This window comes from Salvelinus alpinus, chromosome 29 (genome assembly GCF_045679555.1).
Source record: "Salvelinus alpinus chromosome 29, SLU_Salpinus.1, whole genome shotgun sequence".
Lineage (NCBI taxonomy): Eukaryota > Metazoa > Chordata > Actinopteri > Salmoniformes > Salmonidae > Salvelinus > Salvelinus alpinus.
In genome coordinates, this window is record NC_092114.1 from 9234806 (window position 1) to 9256220 (window position 21415).

Below are 21415 nucleotides of genomic sequence, written 5' to 3' on the forward strand. Positions count from 1 at the left end.
GTATTTCTCTCTAGATGAGGGTGTGGTCTGTATTTCCCTCTAGATGAGGGTGTGGTCTGTATTTCCCTCTAGATGAGGGTGTGGTCTGTATTTCCCTCTAGATGAGGGTGTGGTCTGTACTTCCCTCTAGATGAGGGTGTGGTCTGTATTTCCCTCTAGATGAGGGTGTGGTCTGTATTTCCCTCTAGATGAGGGTGTGGTCTGTATTTCCCTCTAGATGAGGGTGTGGTCTGTATTTCCCTCTAGATGAGGGTGTGGTCTGTATTTCCCTCTAGATGAGGGTGTGGTCTGTATTTCCCTCTAGATGAGGGTGTGGTCTGTCTTGTAAGAGGGGCTCCTTCCACTTCCTGCAAGGTGGGTGATGGGAGGGATTAAAGGAGGAATAAGATGGAGAGGGACCGAGAGACAGAGACAGAGAGAGAGAGAGAGAGAGAGACAGAGAGAGAGAGAGAGAGAGAGAGAGAGAGAGAGAGAGAGAGAGAGAGAGAGAGAGAGACACAGAGACAGACACAGAGACAGAGACAGAGACAGACACAGACAGACAGACAGACACAGACAGACAGACAGACAGACAGACAGACAGACAGACAGACAGACAGACAGACAGACAGACAGACAGACAGACAGACAGACAGACAGACAGACAGACAGACAGACAGACAGACAGACAGACAGACAGACAGACAGACAGACAGACAGACAGACAGACAGACAGACAGACAGACAGACAGACAGACAGACAGACAGACAGACAGACATTGGAAGGTAAAGGAGAATGTATAGAGGAAGTAGGTAGGATGGAACGTGGTGATGAGACATGAAGAGAAAGGAGAGGACATGACACACCATCAATGTCGCTCTGGTTTTACATTTCTAAACCTTGAAACAGAATAAATCAGTGACTTGACCACTGAACTTTGGATGTGAAATAAAACCTACGAAAGTACAGCATTAAAAGGAACGTTACAGATGAAGAGAGAGAGAGATACAGATGAAGAGAGAGAGATACAGATGAAGAGAGAGAGATACAGATGAAGAGAGAGAGAGATACAGATGAAGAGAGAGAGAGATACAGATGAAGAGAGAGAGATACAGATGAAGAGAGAGAGAGATACAGATGAAGAGAGAGAGAGATACAGATGAAGAGAGAGAGATACAGATGAAGAGAGAGAGAGATACAGATGAAGAGAGAGAGATACAGATGAAGAGAGAGAGAGACAGATGAAGAGAGAGAGAGATACAGATGAAGAGAGAGAGATACAGATGAAGAGAGAGAGAGATACAGATGAAGAGAGAGAGAGATACAGATGAAGAGAGAGAGAGATACAGATGAAGAGAGAGAGACAGCAGAAATCCAGTCACATTTACAAAATCCACGAGAGACGCCGTGAAATATTTAGTTGGATTGTGACAATTTCTGTGTCGCTGCTGCAGTTTGGGGACTCAGCAGTCAGTGTGTGTCTATCTCTCTATAACAGCTGATGGGGACTCAGCAGTCAGTGTGTGTCTATCTCTCTATAACAGCTGATGGGGACTCAGCAGTCAGTGTGTGTCTATCTCTCTATAACAGCTGGGTGATGGGGACTCAGCAGTCAGTGTGTGTCTATCTCTCTATAACAGCTGGGTGATGGGGACTCAGCAGTCAGTGTGTGTCTATCGCTCTATAACAGCTGGGTGATGGGGACTCAGCAGTCAGTGTGTGTCTATCGCTCTATAACAGCTGGGTGATGGGGACTCAGCAGTCAGTGTGTGTCTATCTCTCTATAACAGCTGGGTGATGGGGACTCAGCAGTCAGTGTGTGTCTATCTCTCTATAACAGCTGGGTGATGGGGACAGCAGTCAGTGTGTGTCTATCTCTCTATAACAGCTGGGTGATGGGGACTCAGCAGTCAGTGTGTGTCTATCTCTCTATAACAGCTGGGTGATGGGGACTCAGCAGTCAGTGTGTGTCTATCTCTCTATAACAGCTGGGTGATGGGGACTCAGCAGTCAGTGTGTGTCTATCGCTCTATAACAGCTGGGTGATGGGGACTCAGCAGTCAGTGTGTGTCTATCTCTCTATAACAGCTGGGTGATGGGGACTCAGCAGTCAGTGTGTGTCTATCTCTCTATAACAGCTGGGTGATGGGGACTCAGCAGTCAGTGTGTGTCTATCTCTCTATAACAGCTGGGTGATGGGGACTCAGCAGTCAGTGTGTGTCTATCTCTCTATAACAGCTGGGTGATGGGGACTCAGCAGTCAGTGTGTGTCTATCTCTCTATAACAGCTGGGTGATGGGGACTCAGCAGTCAGTGTGTGTCTATCTCTCTATAACAGCTGGGTGATGGGGACTCAGCAGTCAGTGTGTGTCTATCTCTCTATAACAGCTGGGTGATGGGGACTCAGCAGTCAGTGTGTGTCTATCTCTCTATAACAGCTGGGTGATGGAGACAGCAGTCAGTGTGTGTCTATCTCTCTATAACAGCTGGGTGATGGAGACAGCAGTCAGTGTGTGTCTATCTCTCTATAACAGCTGGGTGATGGAGACAGCAGTCAGTGTGTGTCTATCTCTCTATAACAGCTGGGTGATGGAGACAGCAGTCAGTGTGTGTCTATCTCTCTATAACAGCTGGGTGATGGAGACAGCAGTCAGTGTGTGTCTATCTCTCTATAACAGCTGGGTGATGGAGACAGCAGTCAGTGTGTGTCTATCTCTCTATAACAGCTGGGTGATGGAGACAGCAGTCAGTGTGTGTCTATCTCTCTATAACAGCTGGGTGATGGAGACAGCAGTCAGTGTGTGTCTATCTCTCTATAACAGCTGGGTGATGGAGACAGCAGTCAGTGTGTGTCTATCTCTCTATAACAGCTGGGTGATGGACTCAGCAGTCAGTGTGTGTCTATCTCTCTATAACAGCTGGGTGATGGAGACAGCAGTCAGTGTGTGTCTATCTCTCTATAACAGCTGGGTGATGGAGACAGCAGTCAGTGTGTGTCTATCTCTCTATAACAGCTGGGTGATGGAGACAGCAGTCAGTGTGTGTCTATCTCTCTATAACAGCTGGGTGATGGGGACTCAGCAGTCAGTGTGTGTCTATCTCTCTATAACAGCTGGGTGATGGAGACAGCAGTCAGTGTGTGTCTATCTCTCTATAACAGCTGGGTGATGGAGACAGCAGTCAGTGTGTGTCTATCTCTCTATAACAGCTGGGTGATGGGGACTCAGCAGTCAGTGTGTGTCTATCTCTCTATAACAGCTGGGTGATGGAGACAGCAGTCAGTGTGTGTCTATCTCTCTATAACAGCTGGGTGATGGAGACAGCAGTCAGTGTGTGTCTATCTCTCTATAACAGCTGGGTGATGGAGACAGCAGTCAGTGTGTGTCTATCTCTCTATAACAGCTGGGTGATGGAGACAGCAGTCAGTGTGTGTCTATCTCTCTATAACAGCTGGGTGATGGAGACAGCAGTCAGTGTGTGTCTATCTCTCTATAACAGCTGGGTGATGGAGACAGCAGTCAGTGTGTGTCTATCTCTCTATAACAGCTGGGTGATGGACTCAGCAGTCAGTGTGTGTCTATCTCTCTATAACAGCTGGGTGATGGACTCAGCAGTCAGTGTGTGTCTATCTCTCTATAACAGCTGGGTGATGGAGACAGCAGTCAGTGTGTGTCTATTCTCTCTATAACAGCTGGGTGATGGAGACAGCAGTCAGTGTGTGTCTATCTCTCTATAACAGCTGGGTGATGGAGACAGCAGTCAGTGTGTGTCTATCTCTCTATAACAGCTGGGTGATGGAGACAGCAGTCAGTGTGTGTCCATCTCTCTATAACAGCTGGGTGATGGAGACAGCAGTCAGTGTGTGTCTATCTCTCTATAACAGCTGGGTGATGGAGACAGCAGTCAGTGTGTGTCTATCTCTCTATAACAGCTGGGTGATGGAGACAGCAGTCAGTGTGTGTCTATCTCTCTATAACAGCTGGGTGATGGAGACAGCAGTCAGTGTGTGTCTATCTCTCTATAACAGCTGGGTGATGGAGACAGCAGTCAGTGTGTGTCTATCTCTCTATAACAGCTGGGTGATGGACTCAGCAGTCAGTGTGTGTCTATCTCTCTATAACAGCTGGGTGATGGACTCAGCAGTCAGTGTGTGTCTATCTCTCTATAACAGCTGGGTGATGGAGACAGCAGTCAGTGTGTGTCTATCTCTCTATAACAGCTGGGTGATGGAGACAGCAGTCAGTGTGTGTCTATCTCTCTATAACAGCTGGGTGATGGAGACAGCAGTCAGTGTGTGTCTATCTCTCTATAACAGCTGGGTGATGGAGACAGCAGTCAGTGTGTGTCCATCTCTCTATAACAGCTGGGTGATGGAGACAGCAGTCAGTGTGTGTCTATCTCTCTATAACAGCTGGGTGATGGAGACAGCAGTCAGTGTGTGTCTATCTCTCTATAACAGCTGGGTGATGGAGACAGCAGTCAGTGTGTGTCTATCTCTCTATAACAGCTGGGTGATGGAGACAGCAGTCAGTGTGTGTCTATCTCTCTATAACAGCTGGGTGATGGAGACAGCAGTCAGTGTGTGTCTATCTCTCTATAACAGCTGGGTGATGGGGACTCAGCAGTCAGTGTGTGTCTATCTCTCTATAACAGCTGGGTGATGGAGACAGCAGTCAGTGTGTGTCTATCTCTCTATAACAGCTGGGTGATGGAGACAGCAGTCAGTGTGTGTCTATCTCTCTATAACAGCTGGGTGATGGAGACAGCAGTCAGTGTGTGTCTATCTCTCTATAACAGCTGGGTGATGGACTCAGCAGTCAGTGTGTGTCTATCTCTCTATAACAGCTGGGTGATGGAGACAGCAGTCAGTGTGTGTCTATCTCTCTATAACAGCTGGGTGATGGAGACAGCAGTCAGTGTGTGTCTATCTCTCTATAACAGCTGGGTGATGGAGACAGCAGTCAGTGTGTGTCTATCTCTCTATAACAGCTGGGTGATGGAGACAGCAGTCAGTGTGTGTCCATCTCTCTATAACAGCTGGGTGATGGAGACAGCAGTCAGTGTGTGTCTATCTCTCTATAACAGCTGGGTGATGGAGACAGCAGTCAGTGTGTGTCTCATCCTCTCTATAACAGCTGGGTGATGGAGACAGCAGGCAGTGTGTGTCTATCTCTCTATAACAGCTGGGTGATGGAGACAGCAGTCAGTGTGTGTCCATCTCTCTATAACAGCTGGGTGATGGAGACAGCAGTCAGTGTGTGTCCATCTCTCTATAACAGCTGGGTGATGGAGACAGCAGTCAGTGTGTGTCTATCTCTCTATAACAGCTGGGTGATGGACTCAGCAGTCAGTGTGTGTCTATCTCTCTATAACAGCTGGGTGATGGAGACAGCAGTCAGTGTGTGTCTATCTCTCTATAACAGCTGGGTGATGGAGACAGCAGTCAGTGTGTGTCTATCTCTCTATAACAGCTGGGTGATGGAGACAGCAGTCAGTGTGTGTCTATCTCTCTATAAAAGCTGGGTGATGGACTCAGCAGTCAGTGTGTGTCTATCTCTCTATAACACCTGGGTGATGGAGACAGCAGTCAGTGTGTGTGTCTATCTCTCTATAACAGCTGGGTGATGGAGACAGCAGTCAGTGTGTGTCTATCTCTCTATAACAGCTGGGTGATGGAGACAGCAGTCAGTGTGTGTCTATCTCTCTATAACAGCTGGGTGATGGAGACAGCAGTCAGTGTGTGTCTATCTCTCTATAACAGCTGGGTGATGGAGACAGCAGTCAGTGTGTGTCTATCTCTCTATAACAGCTGGGTGATGGAGACAGCAGTCAGTGTGTGTCTATCTCTCTATAACAGCTGGGTGATGGAGACAGCAGTCAGTGTGTGTCCATCTCTCTATAACAGCTGGGTGATGGAGACAGCAGTCAGTGTGTGTCCATCTCTCTATAACAGCTGGGTGATGGAGACAGCAGTCAGTGTGTGTCTATCTCTCTATAACAGCTGGGTGATGGAGACAGCAGTCAGTGTGTGTCTATCTCTCTATAACAGCTGGGTGATGGACTCAGCAGTCAGTGTGTGTCTATCTCTCTATAACAGCTGGGTGATGGGGACTCAGCAGTCAGTGTGTGTCTATCTCTCTATAACAGCTGGGTGATGGAGACAGCAGTCAGTGTGTGTCCATCTCTCTATAATGTAACTGATATTCACTATAGTGTAACTGACTGCTTGATATTCCCTATAGTGTAACTGATATTCCCTATAGTGTAACTGACTGCTTGATATTCCCTATAGTGTAACTGATATTCCCTATAGTGTAACTGACTGCTTGATATTCCCTATAATGTAACTGATTGCTTGATATTCCCTATAGTGTAACTGATATTCCCTATAGTGTAACTGAATGCTTGATATTCCCTATAATGTAACTGACTGCTTGATATTCCCTATAGTGTAACTGAATGCTTGATATTCCCTATAATGTAACTGACTGCTTGATATTCCCTATAATGTAATTGACTGCTTGATATTCCCTATAATGTAACTGACTGCTTGATATTCCCTATAGTGTTACTGACTGCTTGATATTCCCTATAATGTAACTGACTGCTTGATATTCACTATAGTGTAACTGACTGCTTGATATTCCCTATAATGTAACTGACTGCTTGATATTACCTATAATGTAACTGACTGCTTGATATTCCCTATAATGTAACTGACTGCTTGATATTCCCTATATTGTAACTGATATTCCCTATAGTGTAACTGACTGCTTGATATTCCCTATAGTGTTACTGACTGCTTGATATTCCCTATAATGTAATTGACTGCTTGATATTCCCTATAGTGTAACTGACTGCTTGATATTCCCTATAATGTAACTGACTGCTTGATATTCCCTATAATGTAACTGACTGCTTGGTATTCCCTATAATTTAACTGATATTCCCTATAATGTAACTGACTGCTTGGTATTCCCTATAATGTAACTGATATATCCTATAATGTAACTGACTGCTTGGTATTCCCTCTAACGTAACTGATATTCCCTATAGTGTAACTGACTGTTTGATATTCCCTATAATGTAACTGACTGCTTGATATTCCCTATAGTGTAACTGACTGTTTGATATTCCCTATAATGTAACTGACTGCTTGATATTCCCTATAGTGTAACTGACTGCTTGATATTCCCTATAGTGTAACTGACTGCTTGTGTTGTCTAGTGTCACTAGAGGTCTGTAAGAATCATTCTGTTGCCTGTTAGAACAGTGTCCACTTGTGGATATATATTCTATAGGCCTACGTCTGTCACATGGCTCTATGTTCCTTGGCGGCGGAGTATGAAACGTGACTGATTCAGAGGCAAAAACAACGATTACTTTACTAGGAATGAGTCAGATGTGTTGGTTACCGGAACGAAAGCATGCACGCAATATTGTTCCTCAGGTACGGGAGCTGATGAAATATTAAATCATCATACAATAAAGCTTAAATATTAAGCGGTTTAAATCTCACACTGTGCATCATGTTCTGGTCATGATCACACACCCACACCCACACACACACACACACACACACACACACTCACACTCACCTCTGGAGGTAGCAGTAGCTATACCGCCGTACACACTGTGCTGACTGTAAACTCTGTCTCGTTGGCCATGATGTCGGTGGGCTGGATGTTCCGGTCGTACATGGGGTTCTCAAACGTAGCTCTCCCGTTAGTGTTCTCATGGCCTGAATAGCTGTTAAACGGAACCTTAGGTCTTCTCCTGAGAGGGAGAGAGGAAAGGAGAAAGATAGGGGGGGGGGGGGAGAGGGGGGGGAGGTGGAGAGGAAAGGAGAGAGCGAGAGAAAGGGGGAGAGGAAAAGAGATGGGGAGAGGAAAGAAGAGAGAGAGGGGGAGAGGGAGAGAGGAAAGAAGAGAGAGAGAGAGAGGGGGAGAGGAAAGAAGAGAGAGAGAGAGGGGGGAGATGAAAGGAGAGAGAGAGAGAGAGAGAGAGAGAGAGAGAGAGAGAGAGAGAGAGAGAGAGAGAGAGAGAGAGGGGGGGAGAGGAAAGGAGAAATAGAGAGAGAGGGGGAGAGGAAAGGAGAGAGAGAGAGGGGGAGAGGAAAGGAGGGAGAGAGAGAGGGGAGAGGAAAGGGGAGAGAGAGACAGCAAGAGAGAGAGAGGGCGAAGGAGAGAGAGAGAGGGGGAGAAGGACAGAGAGAGGGGGAGAGGTAAGGAGAGAGAGAGAAGGGGCAGAGAGAGAGAGGGGGGAGAGGAGAGAGATAGAGGTAGTGCAAGAAAAAGAGGGGGGAAGGAGAGAGAGAATATGAGACAGTGAAACATGAAGACGTTATTTCAACAAGGAAGAGACTTAACCTTCTATCTCAACACTGAGATGGGGCAAAACGTTTCATTATAGATTATTACATTTAATTATAGATTATGAAGTTGAACTATAAATGATTAGGTTTCACTAAAGACTATAAAGTTGAATGATAGAGTTATGATGCATTGATGTTATTGTGTCTGTAGTATAGCTATTGTGTTTGCTATTGCTACAGCTATTGTGTCTGTAGTATAGCTACTGTAGCTACAGTGCAGTATGGGATGTGTCTCTGATGCTAAAGCTGTTTGAGAATGTCTGAATCCTAAGCAACCTGCCTACACATTGTGTGAAGTACAGTAGACCAACATCGCTACTGTAGAAGGTCAAAGATGTTTGCCTGAAAACCTTGGTAGCCTTGTGGTTCCCATGTGAATTCACCAGCAGAGGTATAGAGGGTTAGTATATTGTATCATAGGGTACCTGTGTTTGTAGAGGTATAGAGGGTTAGTATATTGTATCATAGGGTACCTGTGTTTGTAGAGGTATAGAGGGTTAGTATATTGTATCATAGGGTACCTGTGTTTGTAGAGGTATAGAGGGTTAGTATATTGTATCATAGGGTACCTGTGTTTGTAGAGGTATAGAAGGTTAGTATATTGTATCATAGGGTACCTGTGTTTGTAGAGGTATAGAGGGTTAGTATATTGTATCATAGGGTACCTGTGTTTGTAGAGGTATAGAAGGTTAGTATATTGTATCATAGGGTACCTGTGTTTGTAGAGGTATAGAGGGTTAGTATATTGTATCATAGGGTACCTGTGTTTGTAGAGGTATAGAAGGTTAGTATATTGTATCATAGGGTACCTGTGTTTGTAGAGGTATAGAGGGTTAGTATATTGTATCATAGGGTACCTGTGTTTGTAGAGGTATAGAGGGTTAGTATATTGTATCATAGGGTACCTGTGTTTGTAGAGGTATAGAGGGTTAGTATATTGTATCATAGGGTACCTGTGTTTGTAGAGGTATAGAGGGTTAGTATATTGTATCATAGGGTACCTGTGTTTGTAGAGGTAAAGAGGGATAGTATATTGTATCATAGGGTACCTGTGTTTGTAGAGGTATAGAGGGTTAGTATATTGTATCATAGGGTACCTGTGTTTGTAGAGGTATAGAGGGTTAGTATATTGTATCATAGGGTACCTGTGTTTGTAGAGGTAAAGAGGGATAGTATATTGTATCATAGGGTACCTGTGTTTGTAGAGGTAAAGAGGGATAGTATACTGTATCATAGGGTACCTGTGTTTGTAGAGGTATAGAAGGTTAGTATATTGTATCATAGGGTACCTGTGTTTGTAGAGGTATAGAGGGTTAGTATATTGTATCATAGGGTACCTGTGTTTGTAGAGGTATAGAGGGTTAGTATATTGTATCATAGGGTACCTGTGTTTGTAGAGGTATAGAGGGTTAGTATATTGTATCATAGGGTTCCTGTGTTTGTAGAGGTATAGAGGGTTAGTATATTGTATCATAGGGTACCTGTGTTTGTAGAGGTATAGAGGGTTAGTATATTGTATCATAGGGTACCCGTGTTTGTATAAATATAGAGGGTTTGTATATTGTATCATAGGGTACCTGTGTTTGTATAAATATAGAGGGTTAGTATACTGTATCATAGGGTACCTGTGTTTGTATAAATATAGAGGGTTAGTATATTGTATCATAGGGTACCTGTGTTTGTATAAATATAGAAGATTAGTATACTGTATCATAGGGTACCTGTGTTTGTATAAATATAGAGGGTTTGTAACGAGTATTACCGAAGGTGGCCTTCCTTCCTGTTCGAGTGGCGCTCGGCGGTCGTCGTCGCCGGTCTACTAGCTGCCACCGATCCTTTTTTCCTTTTCGTTTGTTTTTGTCTAATTGATTTCACCTGTTTAGTGTTTGGTTGTTAGGGTGGGGTTATTTAAGTTCGTTTAGCCCGTTTATGTTTGTGCGGGCTTGTTTCTCTGTTTGTATGTTGAGGTTGCTATTTTTCATTGGGATTTACCACAGACTGAATTTATGTTTCCAGTTTTGGACTTTATTCAGGTTGGAGTTGTACGCCAATGTTTTTTTTTGACATTACCAGTTGTATTTCTGGGTGGACATTAAAAGTGGTTTTTTTCCCGTTACCTTTGCTCTCTGCGCCTGACTCCTTACCTTTATCCTCATCGAGCGTAACAGAAGCCCGCACCACGAATGGAGCCAGCAGGAGCAGCGACCACCCCTCTCCCCACGATGGAGGAGAGAGTCCTTCATCACACGTCCATCCTTCATCGTATTGGATCAGCAATGGATCTTATGATGGAGAGGATGGATCGTTGGGAGAGGAGTGGTCTCCCTACATACACTACAAGCCCACCTACCCTCCCTCCAGCACCATTACCATCTCCTCCAGCGGGACCCGGTACCAGCGCGTTGCGTATTACGCCTCCTAGCCAGTACGATGGAGCGGCGGCGGGGTGCCAGGGATTCCTGCTACAATTAGACCTGTACCTGGCCACCGTTCGACCGGCTCCCTCGGATGAGGAGAGCGTGAGTGTCCTCGTCTCCTGCCTGACGGGTAGAGCCCTAGAGTGGGCCAATGCAGTTTGGAACAGGGCCGACTCAGCGAGGGGCCACTACCCGGAGTTCACCCGCCGTTTTCGGGCCGTGTTTGATCACCCTCCAGATGGCCGAGCGGCGGGTGAGAGACTGTTCCATCTACGACAGGGGACGAGGAGCGCGCAGGACTTCGCGCTGGATTTCCGGACCTTGGCTGCTGGAGCAGGATGGAACGACAGGGCCCTGATAGACCATTACAGGTGTAGCCTGAGAGAGGACGTCCGCAGAGAGCTGGCTTGTCGGGACACTTCGCTAAGTTTGGATGAACTAATAGACATGTCTATCCGGTTAGACCATCTGCTAGCTGCTCGCGGACGTTCTGAAAGGGTCCTGTTCGTTCCATCTCCTGACCCTCCTGCTCCCATCCCGATGGAGCTAGGAGGGGCAGCATCTAGGGAGATCGGAGGAGGCTCCTCCTGTACCAGTTGTGGCCGAAGAGGGCACACTTCCGGTCGGTGCTGGAGGAGGTCATCTGGGAATAGAGAGGGCAGGCAGAACACTCCTCGGTCACCTCAGGTGAGTCAGCACCACACTCTCCCAGAGCTTCCTGTTGGTCACATGTTTTTGTTAATATGCTTCCTTAAATTTTTTCCCTCTCTCCAGCATAAGGCGCTAGTCGATTCAGGCGCAGCTGGAAATTTTATAGATCGCGGACTCGCTCAGAGGTTGAGGATTCCGTTAGTTAAGGTTGACCCCCCTTTTTCTGTACATTCTTTAGATAGTCGACCGTTAGGGTCAGGCCTGGTCAGGGAGTCCACAATTCCTTTGGAGATGATTACGCAGGGGAATCATAAGGAACGGATTAGTCTGTTTCTTATCGATTCACCTGCGTTTCCGGTAGTGCTGGGAATTCCTTGGCTGGCTATTCACAATCCGACTATTTCGTGGAAACAGGGAGCTCTACAGGGGTGGTCTGATGAGTGTTCAGGCAGGTGTGTAGGAGTTTCCATCGGTGCGACAACGGTGGAGAGTCCAGACCAGGTTTCCACCGTGCGCATTCCCGCTGAGTATGCCGATTTGGCTATCGCCTTCAGTAAAAAGAAGGCGACCCAATTACCTCCCCATCGACAGGGGGATTGCGTGATAAACCTCCAGGTAAACGCTGCACTTCCCAGGAGTCATGTGTATCCTTTGTCCCAGGAGGAGACGTTGGCTATGGAGACATATGTCACGGAAGCTCTGGGACAAGGATTCATTCGGCCCTCCATGTCACCCGTCTCTTCGAGTTTCTTTTTTGTGAAGAAAAAGGATGGTGGGTTGCGTCCGTGTATTGATTATCGAGGTCTCAATTCCATCACGGTGGGTTTTAGTTACCCACTACCTCTCATCGCTACGGCGATGGAATCATTCCACGGAGCACGGTTCTTCACGAAACTGGATCTCAGGAGCGCGTATAATCTGGTGCGTATTCGGGAGGGAGATGAGTGGAAAACCGCGTTTAGTACTACATCGGGCCATTATGAGTACCTCGTCATGCCGTACGGGTTAAAGAATGCTCCAGCTGTCTTTCAATCCTTTGTTGACGAGATTCTCAGAGACCTGCACGGACAGGGTGTGGTGGTGTATATTGACGATATTTTGATCTACTCTGCTACACGCGCCGCGCATGTGTCTCTGGTGCGCAAGGTTCTTGGGCGACTGCTGGAGCATGACTTGTACGTGAAGGCGGAGAAATGTGAGTTTTCTAAACAAGCCGTTTCCTTCCTGGGTTACCGCATTTCCAGCTCGGGGGTGGATATAGGGGGTGACCGCGTAAAAGCCGTGCGTAATTGGCCGACTCCGACCACGGTAAAAGAGGTGCAGCGGTTCTTAGGGTTTGCCAATTACTACCGGAGGTTTATCCGGGGTTTTGGTCAGGTAGCAGCCCCTATTACCTCACTCCTGAAGGGGGGGCCGGTGCGTTTGCAGTGGTCGGCAGAGGCAGACAGGGCCTTCTGTAGGTTGAAGGTGCTGTTTACCGAGGCGCCAGTGTTGGCGCATCCGGACCCTTCTTTGGCGTTTATAGTAGAGGTGGACGCATCCGAGGCTGGGGTTGGAGCGGTGCTCTCACAGCGCTCGGGTGTGCCACCAAAACTCCGCCCTTGTGCCTTTTTTTCGAAAAAACTTGGGCCAGCGGAGCGGAATTATGATGTGGGGGATAGGGAGTTGTTGGCTATGGTTAAGGCCTTGAAGGTGTGGAGACACTGGCTTGAGGGGGCTAAGCACCCTTTTCTCATCTGGACTGACCACCGTAACCTGGAGTATATTCGATCAGCTAAGAGACTGAATCCGCGTCAGGCAAGGTGGGCCATGTATTTCACCAGATTTCGTTTTACTATCTCGTATCGACCAGGTTCACTTAATACTAAGGCCGACGCGCTGTCTCGTCTCTATGACTCAGAGGAACGGTCCATCGATCCTACTCCCATCATTCCGGCGGCCAAGTTGGTGGCACCGATAGTATGGGAGGTGGACGCGGACATCGAGCGGGCGTTAAGGGAGGAACCTGCACCTCCACAGTGCCCGGAGGGGCGTAGGTATGTACCGCTCGCTGTTCGTGATCAATTGATTCGATGGGCTCATGGTATACTCTCGTCGGGTCACCCGGGTATTTCGAGGACAGTGCGAGGTCTTAGGGGGAAGTACTGGTGGCCCACCTTGGAGAATGATGTGCGATTCTATGTCTCTTCCTGTTCGGTGTGCGCTCAGAGTAAGGCTCCTAGGCACCTGCCTCGAGGGAAGTTACAACCCCTCCCCGTTCCACAACGGCCGTGGTCCCATCTTTCGGTAGATTTTCTGACTGACTTACCTCCATCTCAGGGGAACACTACGATCCTGGTCGTTGTGGATCGGTTCTCTAAGTCCTGCCGTCTTATCCCGTTGCCCGGTCTCCCTACGGCCCTGCAGACTGCGGAGGCATTATTTACCCATGTCTTCCGGCATTACGGGGTGCCCGAGGATATTGTTTCTGATCGGGGTCCCCAGTTTACTTCCAGAGTATGGAAGGCGTTTATGGAGCATTTGGGGGTCTCGGTCAGCCTTACATCGGGGTATCACCCGGAGAGTAATGGGCAGGTGGAGAGAGTGAACCAGGAGGTGGGTAGGTTTCTGCGGTCGTATTGCCAGGACCGGCCAGGGGAGTGGTCAAGATACATCCCTTGGGCAGAGATCGCTCAGAACTCACTAAGCCACTCCTCTACCAACATGTCACCATTTGAGTGTGTGTTGGGGTATCAGCCGGTTCTGGCACCATGGCATCAGAGTCAGACCGAGGCTCCTGCGGTGGAGGAGTGGGTACAGCGCTCTAAGGAGACTTGGAGAGCCGTCCAGGAGTCTCTGCGTCAGGCGAGTAGACGACAGAAGAAGAGCGCTGACCGTCACCGCAGTGAGGCCCCCGTGTTTGCACCGGGGGATAGGGTCTGGCTCTCGACCCGAAACCTGCCCCTCCGCCTGCCCTGCCGGAAGCTGGGTCCGCAGTGTGTAGGGCCATTTAAAGTCCTGAGGAGAATAAATGAGGTGTGTTACCGATTGTTACTTCCTTCTTATTATCGTATTAACCCCTCATTTCATGTGTCTCTCCTCAGGCCGGTGGTAGCTGGTCCCATGCAGGAAGGTGAGGTGCCGGAGGTCCCTCCACCCCCTCTGGATATAGAGGGGTCCCCGGCGTACAGGATAAGGTCTATTCTGGATTCCAGACGTCGGGTGGGGGGCCTTCAGTACCTCGTGGACTGGGAGGGGTACGGTCCGGAGGAGAGGTGCTGGGTCCCGGTGGGGGATATATTGGATCCATCTATGCTGAGAGAGTTCCATCGCCTCCATCCGGATCGCCCTGCGCCTCGGCCCCCGGGTCGTCCTCGAGGCCGGCGTCGGCGCGCTGCGGGAGCTGCGCGTCAGGAGGGGGGTACTGTAACGAGTATTACCGAAGGTGGCCTTCCTTCCTGTTCGAGTGGCGCTCGGCGGTCGTCGTCGCCGGTCTACTAGCTGCCACCGATCCTTTTTTCCTTTTCGTTTGTTTTTGTCTAATTGATTTCACCTGTTTAGTGTTTGGTTGTTAGGGTGGGGTTATTTAAGTTCGTTTAGCCCGTTTATGTTTGTGCGGGCTTGTTTCTCTGTTTGTATGTTGAGGTTGCTATTTTTCATTGGGATTTACCACAGACTGAATTTATGTTTCCAGTTTTGGACTTTATTCAGGTTGGAGTTGTACGCCAATGTTTTTTTTTTGACATTACCAGTTGTATTTCTGGGTGGACATTAAAAGTGGTTTTTTTCCCGTTACCTTTGCTCTCTGCGCCTGACTCCTTACCTTTATCCTCATCGAGCGTAACAGGGTTAGTATATTGTATCATAGGGTACCTGTGTTTGTAGGTATAGAGGGTTAGTATATTGTATCATAGGGTACCTGTGTTTGTAGGTATAGAGGGTTAGTATATTGTATCATAGGGTACCTGTGTTTGTAGAGGTATAGAGGGTTAGTATATTGTATCATAGAGTTCCTGTGTTTGTAGAGGTATAGAGGGTTAGTATACTGTATCATAGGGTACCTGTGTTTGTAGAGGTATAGAGGGATAGTATATTGTATCATAGGGTACCTGTGTTTGTAGAGGTATAGAGGGTTAGTATATTGTATCATAGGGTTCCTGTGTTTGTAGAGGTATAGAGGGTTAGTATACTGTATCATAGGGTACCTGTGTTTGTAGAGGTATAGAGGGATAGTATATTGTATCATAGGGTACCTGTGTTTGTAGAGGTATAGAGGGATAGTATATTGTATCATAGGGTTCCTGTGTTTGTAGAGGTATAGAGGGATAGTATATTGTATCATAGGGTACCTGTGTTTGTAGAGGTATAGAGGGTTAGTATATTGTATCATAGGGTACCTGTGTTTGTAGAGGTATAGAGGGTTAGTATATTGTATCATAGGGTACCTGTGTTTGTAGAGGTAAAGAGGGTTAGTATATTGTATCATAGGGTACCTGTGTATGTAGAGGTATAGAGGGTTAGTATATTGTATCATAGGGTACCTGTGTTTGTAGAGGTATAGAGGGATAGTATATTGTATCATAGGGTACCTGTGTTTGTAGAGGTATAGAGGGTTAGTATATTGTATCATAGGGTACCTGTGTTTGTAGAGGTATAGAGGGTTAGTATATTGTATCATAGGGTACCTGTCACGTTCCTGACCTATTTCTGTTAGTTTGTTGTATGTGTTAGTTGGTCAGGATGTGAGTTTGGGTGGGCATTCTATGTTGTCTGTTTCTATGTTGGTTTAAGGGTTGCCTGGTATGGCTCTCAATTAGAGGCAGGTGTTTGGCGTTCCTCTAATTGAGAGTCATATTTAGGTAGGTTGTTTCACAGTGTTCTTGTGGGTGGTTGTCTCCTGTTTCAGTGTTTGTCGCACCATACGGGACTGTTCGGTATGTTTGTACATCGTCATTTTTGTGTAGTCTATTTTTCCCTGTTCGTGCGTTCTTCGTGTTTTATTGTAAGTTCGTATGTCTAGGTTTGTCTACACATTCGTTTTGTTATTTTGTTAGTTAATTCAAGTCTAGTTCGTTTTCTGTCTTAGTTGTTTGGTCGTGTCTTTATTAAATCATGTCATTTCACAAAGCTGCGCCTTGGTTCAATCACTACTCCTCCTCTTCGGTTGAAGAGGAGGAGGACTACCGTAACAGAACCACCCACCAATCCAGAACCAAGCAGCATAAGTTCGAGCAGTGGAACACGCAACAGGAGAGGCTTAATTATTTGGAGAAATGGACATGGGAGGAAGACCTAGAAGGCAAAGGACCCTGGGCGCAGCCAGGAGAATATCGCCGCCCCAAAGCTGAGCTGGAAGCAGCGAAAGCAGAGAGGCAGCGATATGAGGAGGCAGCTAGGAAGCAAGGCTGGAGACCGGAGAATCAAGCCCAAAACTGCAGATATGAGGGGACGCGTCTAGCACGGAAGCCCGAAAAGCCCGTGAGTACTACCCAAAAATTTCTTGGGGGGTGACTAAGAGGTAGTGGGCCAAGGGCAGGTAGGAGACCTGCGCCCACTTACCAGGCTAACCGTGGAGAGCGGGAGTACGGGCAGACACCGTGTTACGCAGTAGAGCGCACGGTGTCTCCTGTACGTGTGCATAGCCCAGTGCGGGTTATTCCACCTCCCCGCACTGGTAGGGCTAGATTGAGCATTGAGCCAAGTGCCATGAAGCCGGCTCTACATATCTGGCCACCAGTACGTCTCCTTGGGCCGGCTTACATGGCACCAGCCTTACGCATGGTGTCCCCGGTTCGCCTACATAGCCCGGTGCGGGTTATTCCACCTCCCCGCACTGGGCGGGCGACGGGGGGCATTCAACCAGGTAAGGTTGGGCAGGCTCGGTGCTCAAGGGAGCCAGTACGCCTGCACGGTCCGGTATTTCCGGCGCTACCTCCCCGCCCCAGCCCAGTACCACCTGTTCCTCCTCCACGCACTCTCCCTATGGGGCGTGTCTCCAGTCCGGTGCCTCCAGTTCCGGCACCACGCACTAAGCCACCTGTGCGTCTCCAGAGCCCTGTGCGCACTGTTCCTTCTCCCAGTACTCGTCCTGAGGGGTGTGCCCTTAGCCTGGTACCACCAGTGCCGGTACCACGCACCAGGCCTACTGTGCGCCTCAGCAGGTCAGAGTCGGCCGTCTGCCCAACGCCGCCTGCGCTGCTTGCCTGCTCAGCGCTGCCCGAACTGTCTGCCTTCCCAGCGTGGTCTGAACTGTCTGCCTGCCCAGCGCTGCCCGTCTGTCCCGAGCCTTCAGAGCCGTCCAGCCAGGACCAGCCAGAGCCGTCCAGCCAGGACCAGCCAGAGCCGTCCAGCCAGGACCAGCCAGAGCCGTCCAGCCAGGACCAGCCAGAGCCGTCCAGCCAGGACCAGCCAGAGCCGTCCAGCCAGGACCTGCCAGAGCCGTCCAGCCAGGACCTGCCAGAGCCGTCCAGCCAGGACCAGCCAGAGCCGTCCAGCCAGGACCAGCCAGAGCCGTCCAGCCAGGACCAGCCAGAGCCGTCCAGCCAGGACCAGCCAGAGCCGTCCAGCCAGGATCTGCCAGAGCCGTCCTGCCAGGATCTGCCAGAGTCCCTCAGCCAGGACCTGCCAGAGTCCCTCAGCCAGGACCTGCCAGAGTCCCTCAGCCAGGACCTGCCAGAGTCCCTCAGCCAGGACCTGCCAGAGTCCCTCAGCCAGGACCTGCCAGAGTCCCTCAGCCCGGAGCTCCCGCCCCTTATCCCGGAGCTGCTGCCCCTTATCCCGGTGCTGCCCCTTATCCCGATGCTGCCCCTTCATTTAGGTGGGTTTAGTTGGAGGGTGGTCATTGGGAGGGGGATACAGAAGCGGGGAGTGACTATGGTGGTGTGGGGACAGCGTCCGGAGCCTGAGCCACCACCGTGGTCAGATGCCCACCCAGACCCTCCCCTAGACTTTGTGCTGGTGCGCCCGGAGTTCTCACCTTAAGGGGGGGGTTATGTCACGTTCCTGACCTATTTCTGTTAGTTTGTTGTATGTGTTAGTTGGTCAGGACGTGAGTTTGGGTGGGCATTCTATGTTGTCTGTTTCTATGTTGGTTTAAGGGTTGCCTGGTATGGCTCTCAATTAGAGGCAGGTGTTTGGCGTTCCTCTAATTGAGAGTCATATTTAGGTAGGTTGTTTCACAGTGTTCTTGTGGGTGGTTGTCTCCTGTTTCAGTGTTTGTCGCACCATACGGGACTGTTCGGTATGTTTGTACATCGTCATTTTTGTGTAGTCTATTTTTCCCTGTTCGTGCGTTCTTCGTGTTTTATTGTAAGTTCGTATGTCTAGGTTTGTCTACACATTCGTTTTGTTATTTTGTTAGTTAATTCAAGTCTAGTTCGTTTTCAGTCTTAGTTGTTTGGTCGTGTCTTTATTAAATCATGTCATTTCACAAAGCTGCGCCTTGGTTCAATCACTACTCCTCCTCTTCGGTTGAAGAGGAGGAGGACTACCGTAACAGTACCTGTGTTTGTAGAGGTAAAGAGGGTTAGTATATTGTATCATAGGGTACCTGTGTTTGTAGAGGTATAGAGGGTTAGTATATTGTATCATAGGGTACCTGTGTTTGTAGAGGTATAGAGGGTTAGTATATTGTATCATAGGGTACCTGTGTTTGTAGAGGTATAGAGGGTTAGTATATTGTATCATAGGGTACCTGTGTTTGTAGAGGTATAGAGGGTTAGTATATTGTATCATAGGGTACCTGTGTTTGTAGAGGTATAGAGGGTTAGTATATTGTATCATAGGGTACCTGTGTTTGTAGAGGTAAAGAGGGATAGTATATTGTATCATAGGGTACCTGTGTTTGTAGAGGTATAGAGGGTTAGTATATTGTATCATAGGGTACCTGTGTTTGTAGAGGTATAGAGGGTTAGTATATTGTATCATAGGGTACCTGTGTTTGTAGAGGTATAGAGGGTTAGCATATTGTATCATAGGGTACCTGTGTTTGTATAAATATAGAGGGTTAGTATATTGTATCATAGGGTACCCGTGTTTGTATAAATATAGAGGGTTTGTATATTGTATCATAGGGTACCTGTGTTTGTATAAATATAGAGGGTTAGTATACTGTATCATAGGGTACCTGTGTTTGTATAAATATAGAAGATTAGTATACTGTATCATAGGGTACCTGTGTTTGTAGAGGTATAGAGGGTTAGTATATTGTATCATAGGGTACCTGTGTTTGTATAAATATAGAGGGTTAGTATATTGTATCATAGGGTACCTGTGTTTGTAGAGGTATAGAGGGTTAGTATATTGTATCATAGGGTACCTGTGTTTGTAGGTATAGAGGGTTAGTATATTGTATCATAGGGTACCTGTGTTTGTAGAGGTATAGAGGGTTAGTATATTGTATCATAGGGTACCTGTGTTTGTAGAGGGTTAGTATATTGTATCATAGGGTACCTGTGTTTGTAGAGGTATAGAGGGTTAGTATATTGTATCATAGGGTTCCTGTGTTTGTATAAATATAGAAGGTTAGTATATTGTATCATAGGGTACCTGTGTTTGTAGAGGTATAGAGGGTTAGTATATTGTATCATAGGGTACCTGTGTTTGTAGAGGGATAGTATATTGTATCATAGGGTTCCTGTGTTTGTAGAGGTATAGAGGGATAGTATATTGTATCATAGGGTACCTGTGTTTGTAGAGGTATAGAGGGTTAGTATATTGTATCATAGGGTACCTGTGTTTGTAGAGGTATAGAGGGTTAGTATATTGTATCATAGGGTACCTGTGTTTGTAGAGGTACAGAGCGAAGCCTGCGATGATCATGGCGATGAACGGTACCAAGATGGCTGCTGCCACTGAACTGCTGTTGTGCGGGAAGTGGGAATTCTCTCTGCTCGTGTCTAAACTCTCTGGAAGAGGGGAGAGTTAGAGACCAGTTACAATAAAATAATGATTCAATACTGAGTTTACCAAACATTAGGAACATCATCCTAATATTGAGCTGTAGCCCCCCCCCCCCCCATTTTCCCTCAGAACAGCCTCAATTCGTCGGGGGATGGACTCTGCAAAGCGTTCCACAGAGATACTGGTCCATTGGGTGGTGGACCGTTCTTGATACACAAAGAAAACTGTTGAGTGTGAAGAACCCGGCAGCGTTGCAGTTCTTGACACAAACCAGTCCACCTGGCACCTACTACCGTAACCCCGTTCAAAGGCTCCTAAATATTTTGTCTTGCTCATTCACCCATCTGAATGACACACATACACAATCCATGTCTCAATTGTCTCAAGGCTTAAAAATAAAATAAAAATCCTTCTTTGACCTTGTCTCCTCCTCTTCATCTACACTGATTGAAGTGGATTTAACAAGTGACATCAGTAAGGGATCATATCTTTCACCTGGATTCACCTGGATTCACCTGGTCAGTCGGTCATGGAATGAGCAGGTATCAACTCATACTTTCTTCCTCCCTCTCTTTCTCCCTCTCTTCCTCCCTCTCTTTCTCCCTCTCTTTCTCTCTTTCTCCCTCCCTTTCTCCCTCCCTCTCTTCCTCCCTCTCTTCCTCCCTCTCTTTCTCCCTCTCTTTCTCCCTCCCTCTCTTTCTCCCTCTCTTCCTCCCTCTCTTCCTCCCTCTCTTCCTCCCTCTCTTCCTCCCTCTCGTCCTCCCTCTCTTTCTCCCTCTCTTCCTCCCTCTCTTCCTCCCTCTCTTCCTCCCTCTCTTCCTCCCTCTCTTCCTCCCTCTCTTCCTCCCTCTCTACAAACTCAATTTCTCTCTCTCTTTTTCTCCTCTTGTCTCCCTCAAATGAAAGTGGAGAGTATTCATGTCAGAGTCTCCAGCTGAAAGAGGAGTGTGGGTTATTTTCACTGAGCACAGGGAATAAGTAGACACACACATGACAACAGAAAGCTTGCTCACTCTGTTTCTATCTCTCTCTTCTTTCCTCCATCTCTCTCTCCCTCTCTCTCTCCCTCCCTCTCTCTCTCCCTCCATCTCTCTCTCCCTCCATCTCTACTTC

At 47.7% G+C, this 21415-nt stretch overlaps 1 protein-coding gene across 1 annotated transcript in view; it reads right to left on the reverse strand.

Moving 5' to 3' along the window:
* Window positions 1-211: 211 nt before the first annotated feature.
* Window positions 212-21415, reverse strand: part of csmd2 (CUB and Sushi multiple domains 2) — an 899615-nt gene continuing 878411 nt past the window's right edge. Inside the window, exons 65-67 of the mRNA XM_071373664.1 lie at window positions 20181-20307; window positions 7579-7756; window positions 212-347 (exon numbers count right to left, since the gene is read on the reverse strand). Of these exons, the coding sequence (XP_071229765.1) occupies window positions 7597-7756; window positions 20181-20307 (287 nt within the window). The 3' untranslated portion in view covers window positions 212-347; window positions 7579-7596. The remainder of the gene's footprint in view (window positions 348-7578; window positions 7757-20180; window positions 20308-21415) is intronic.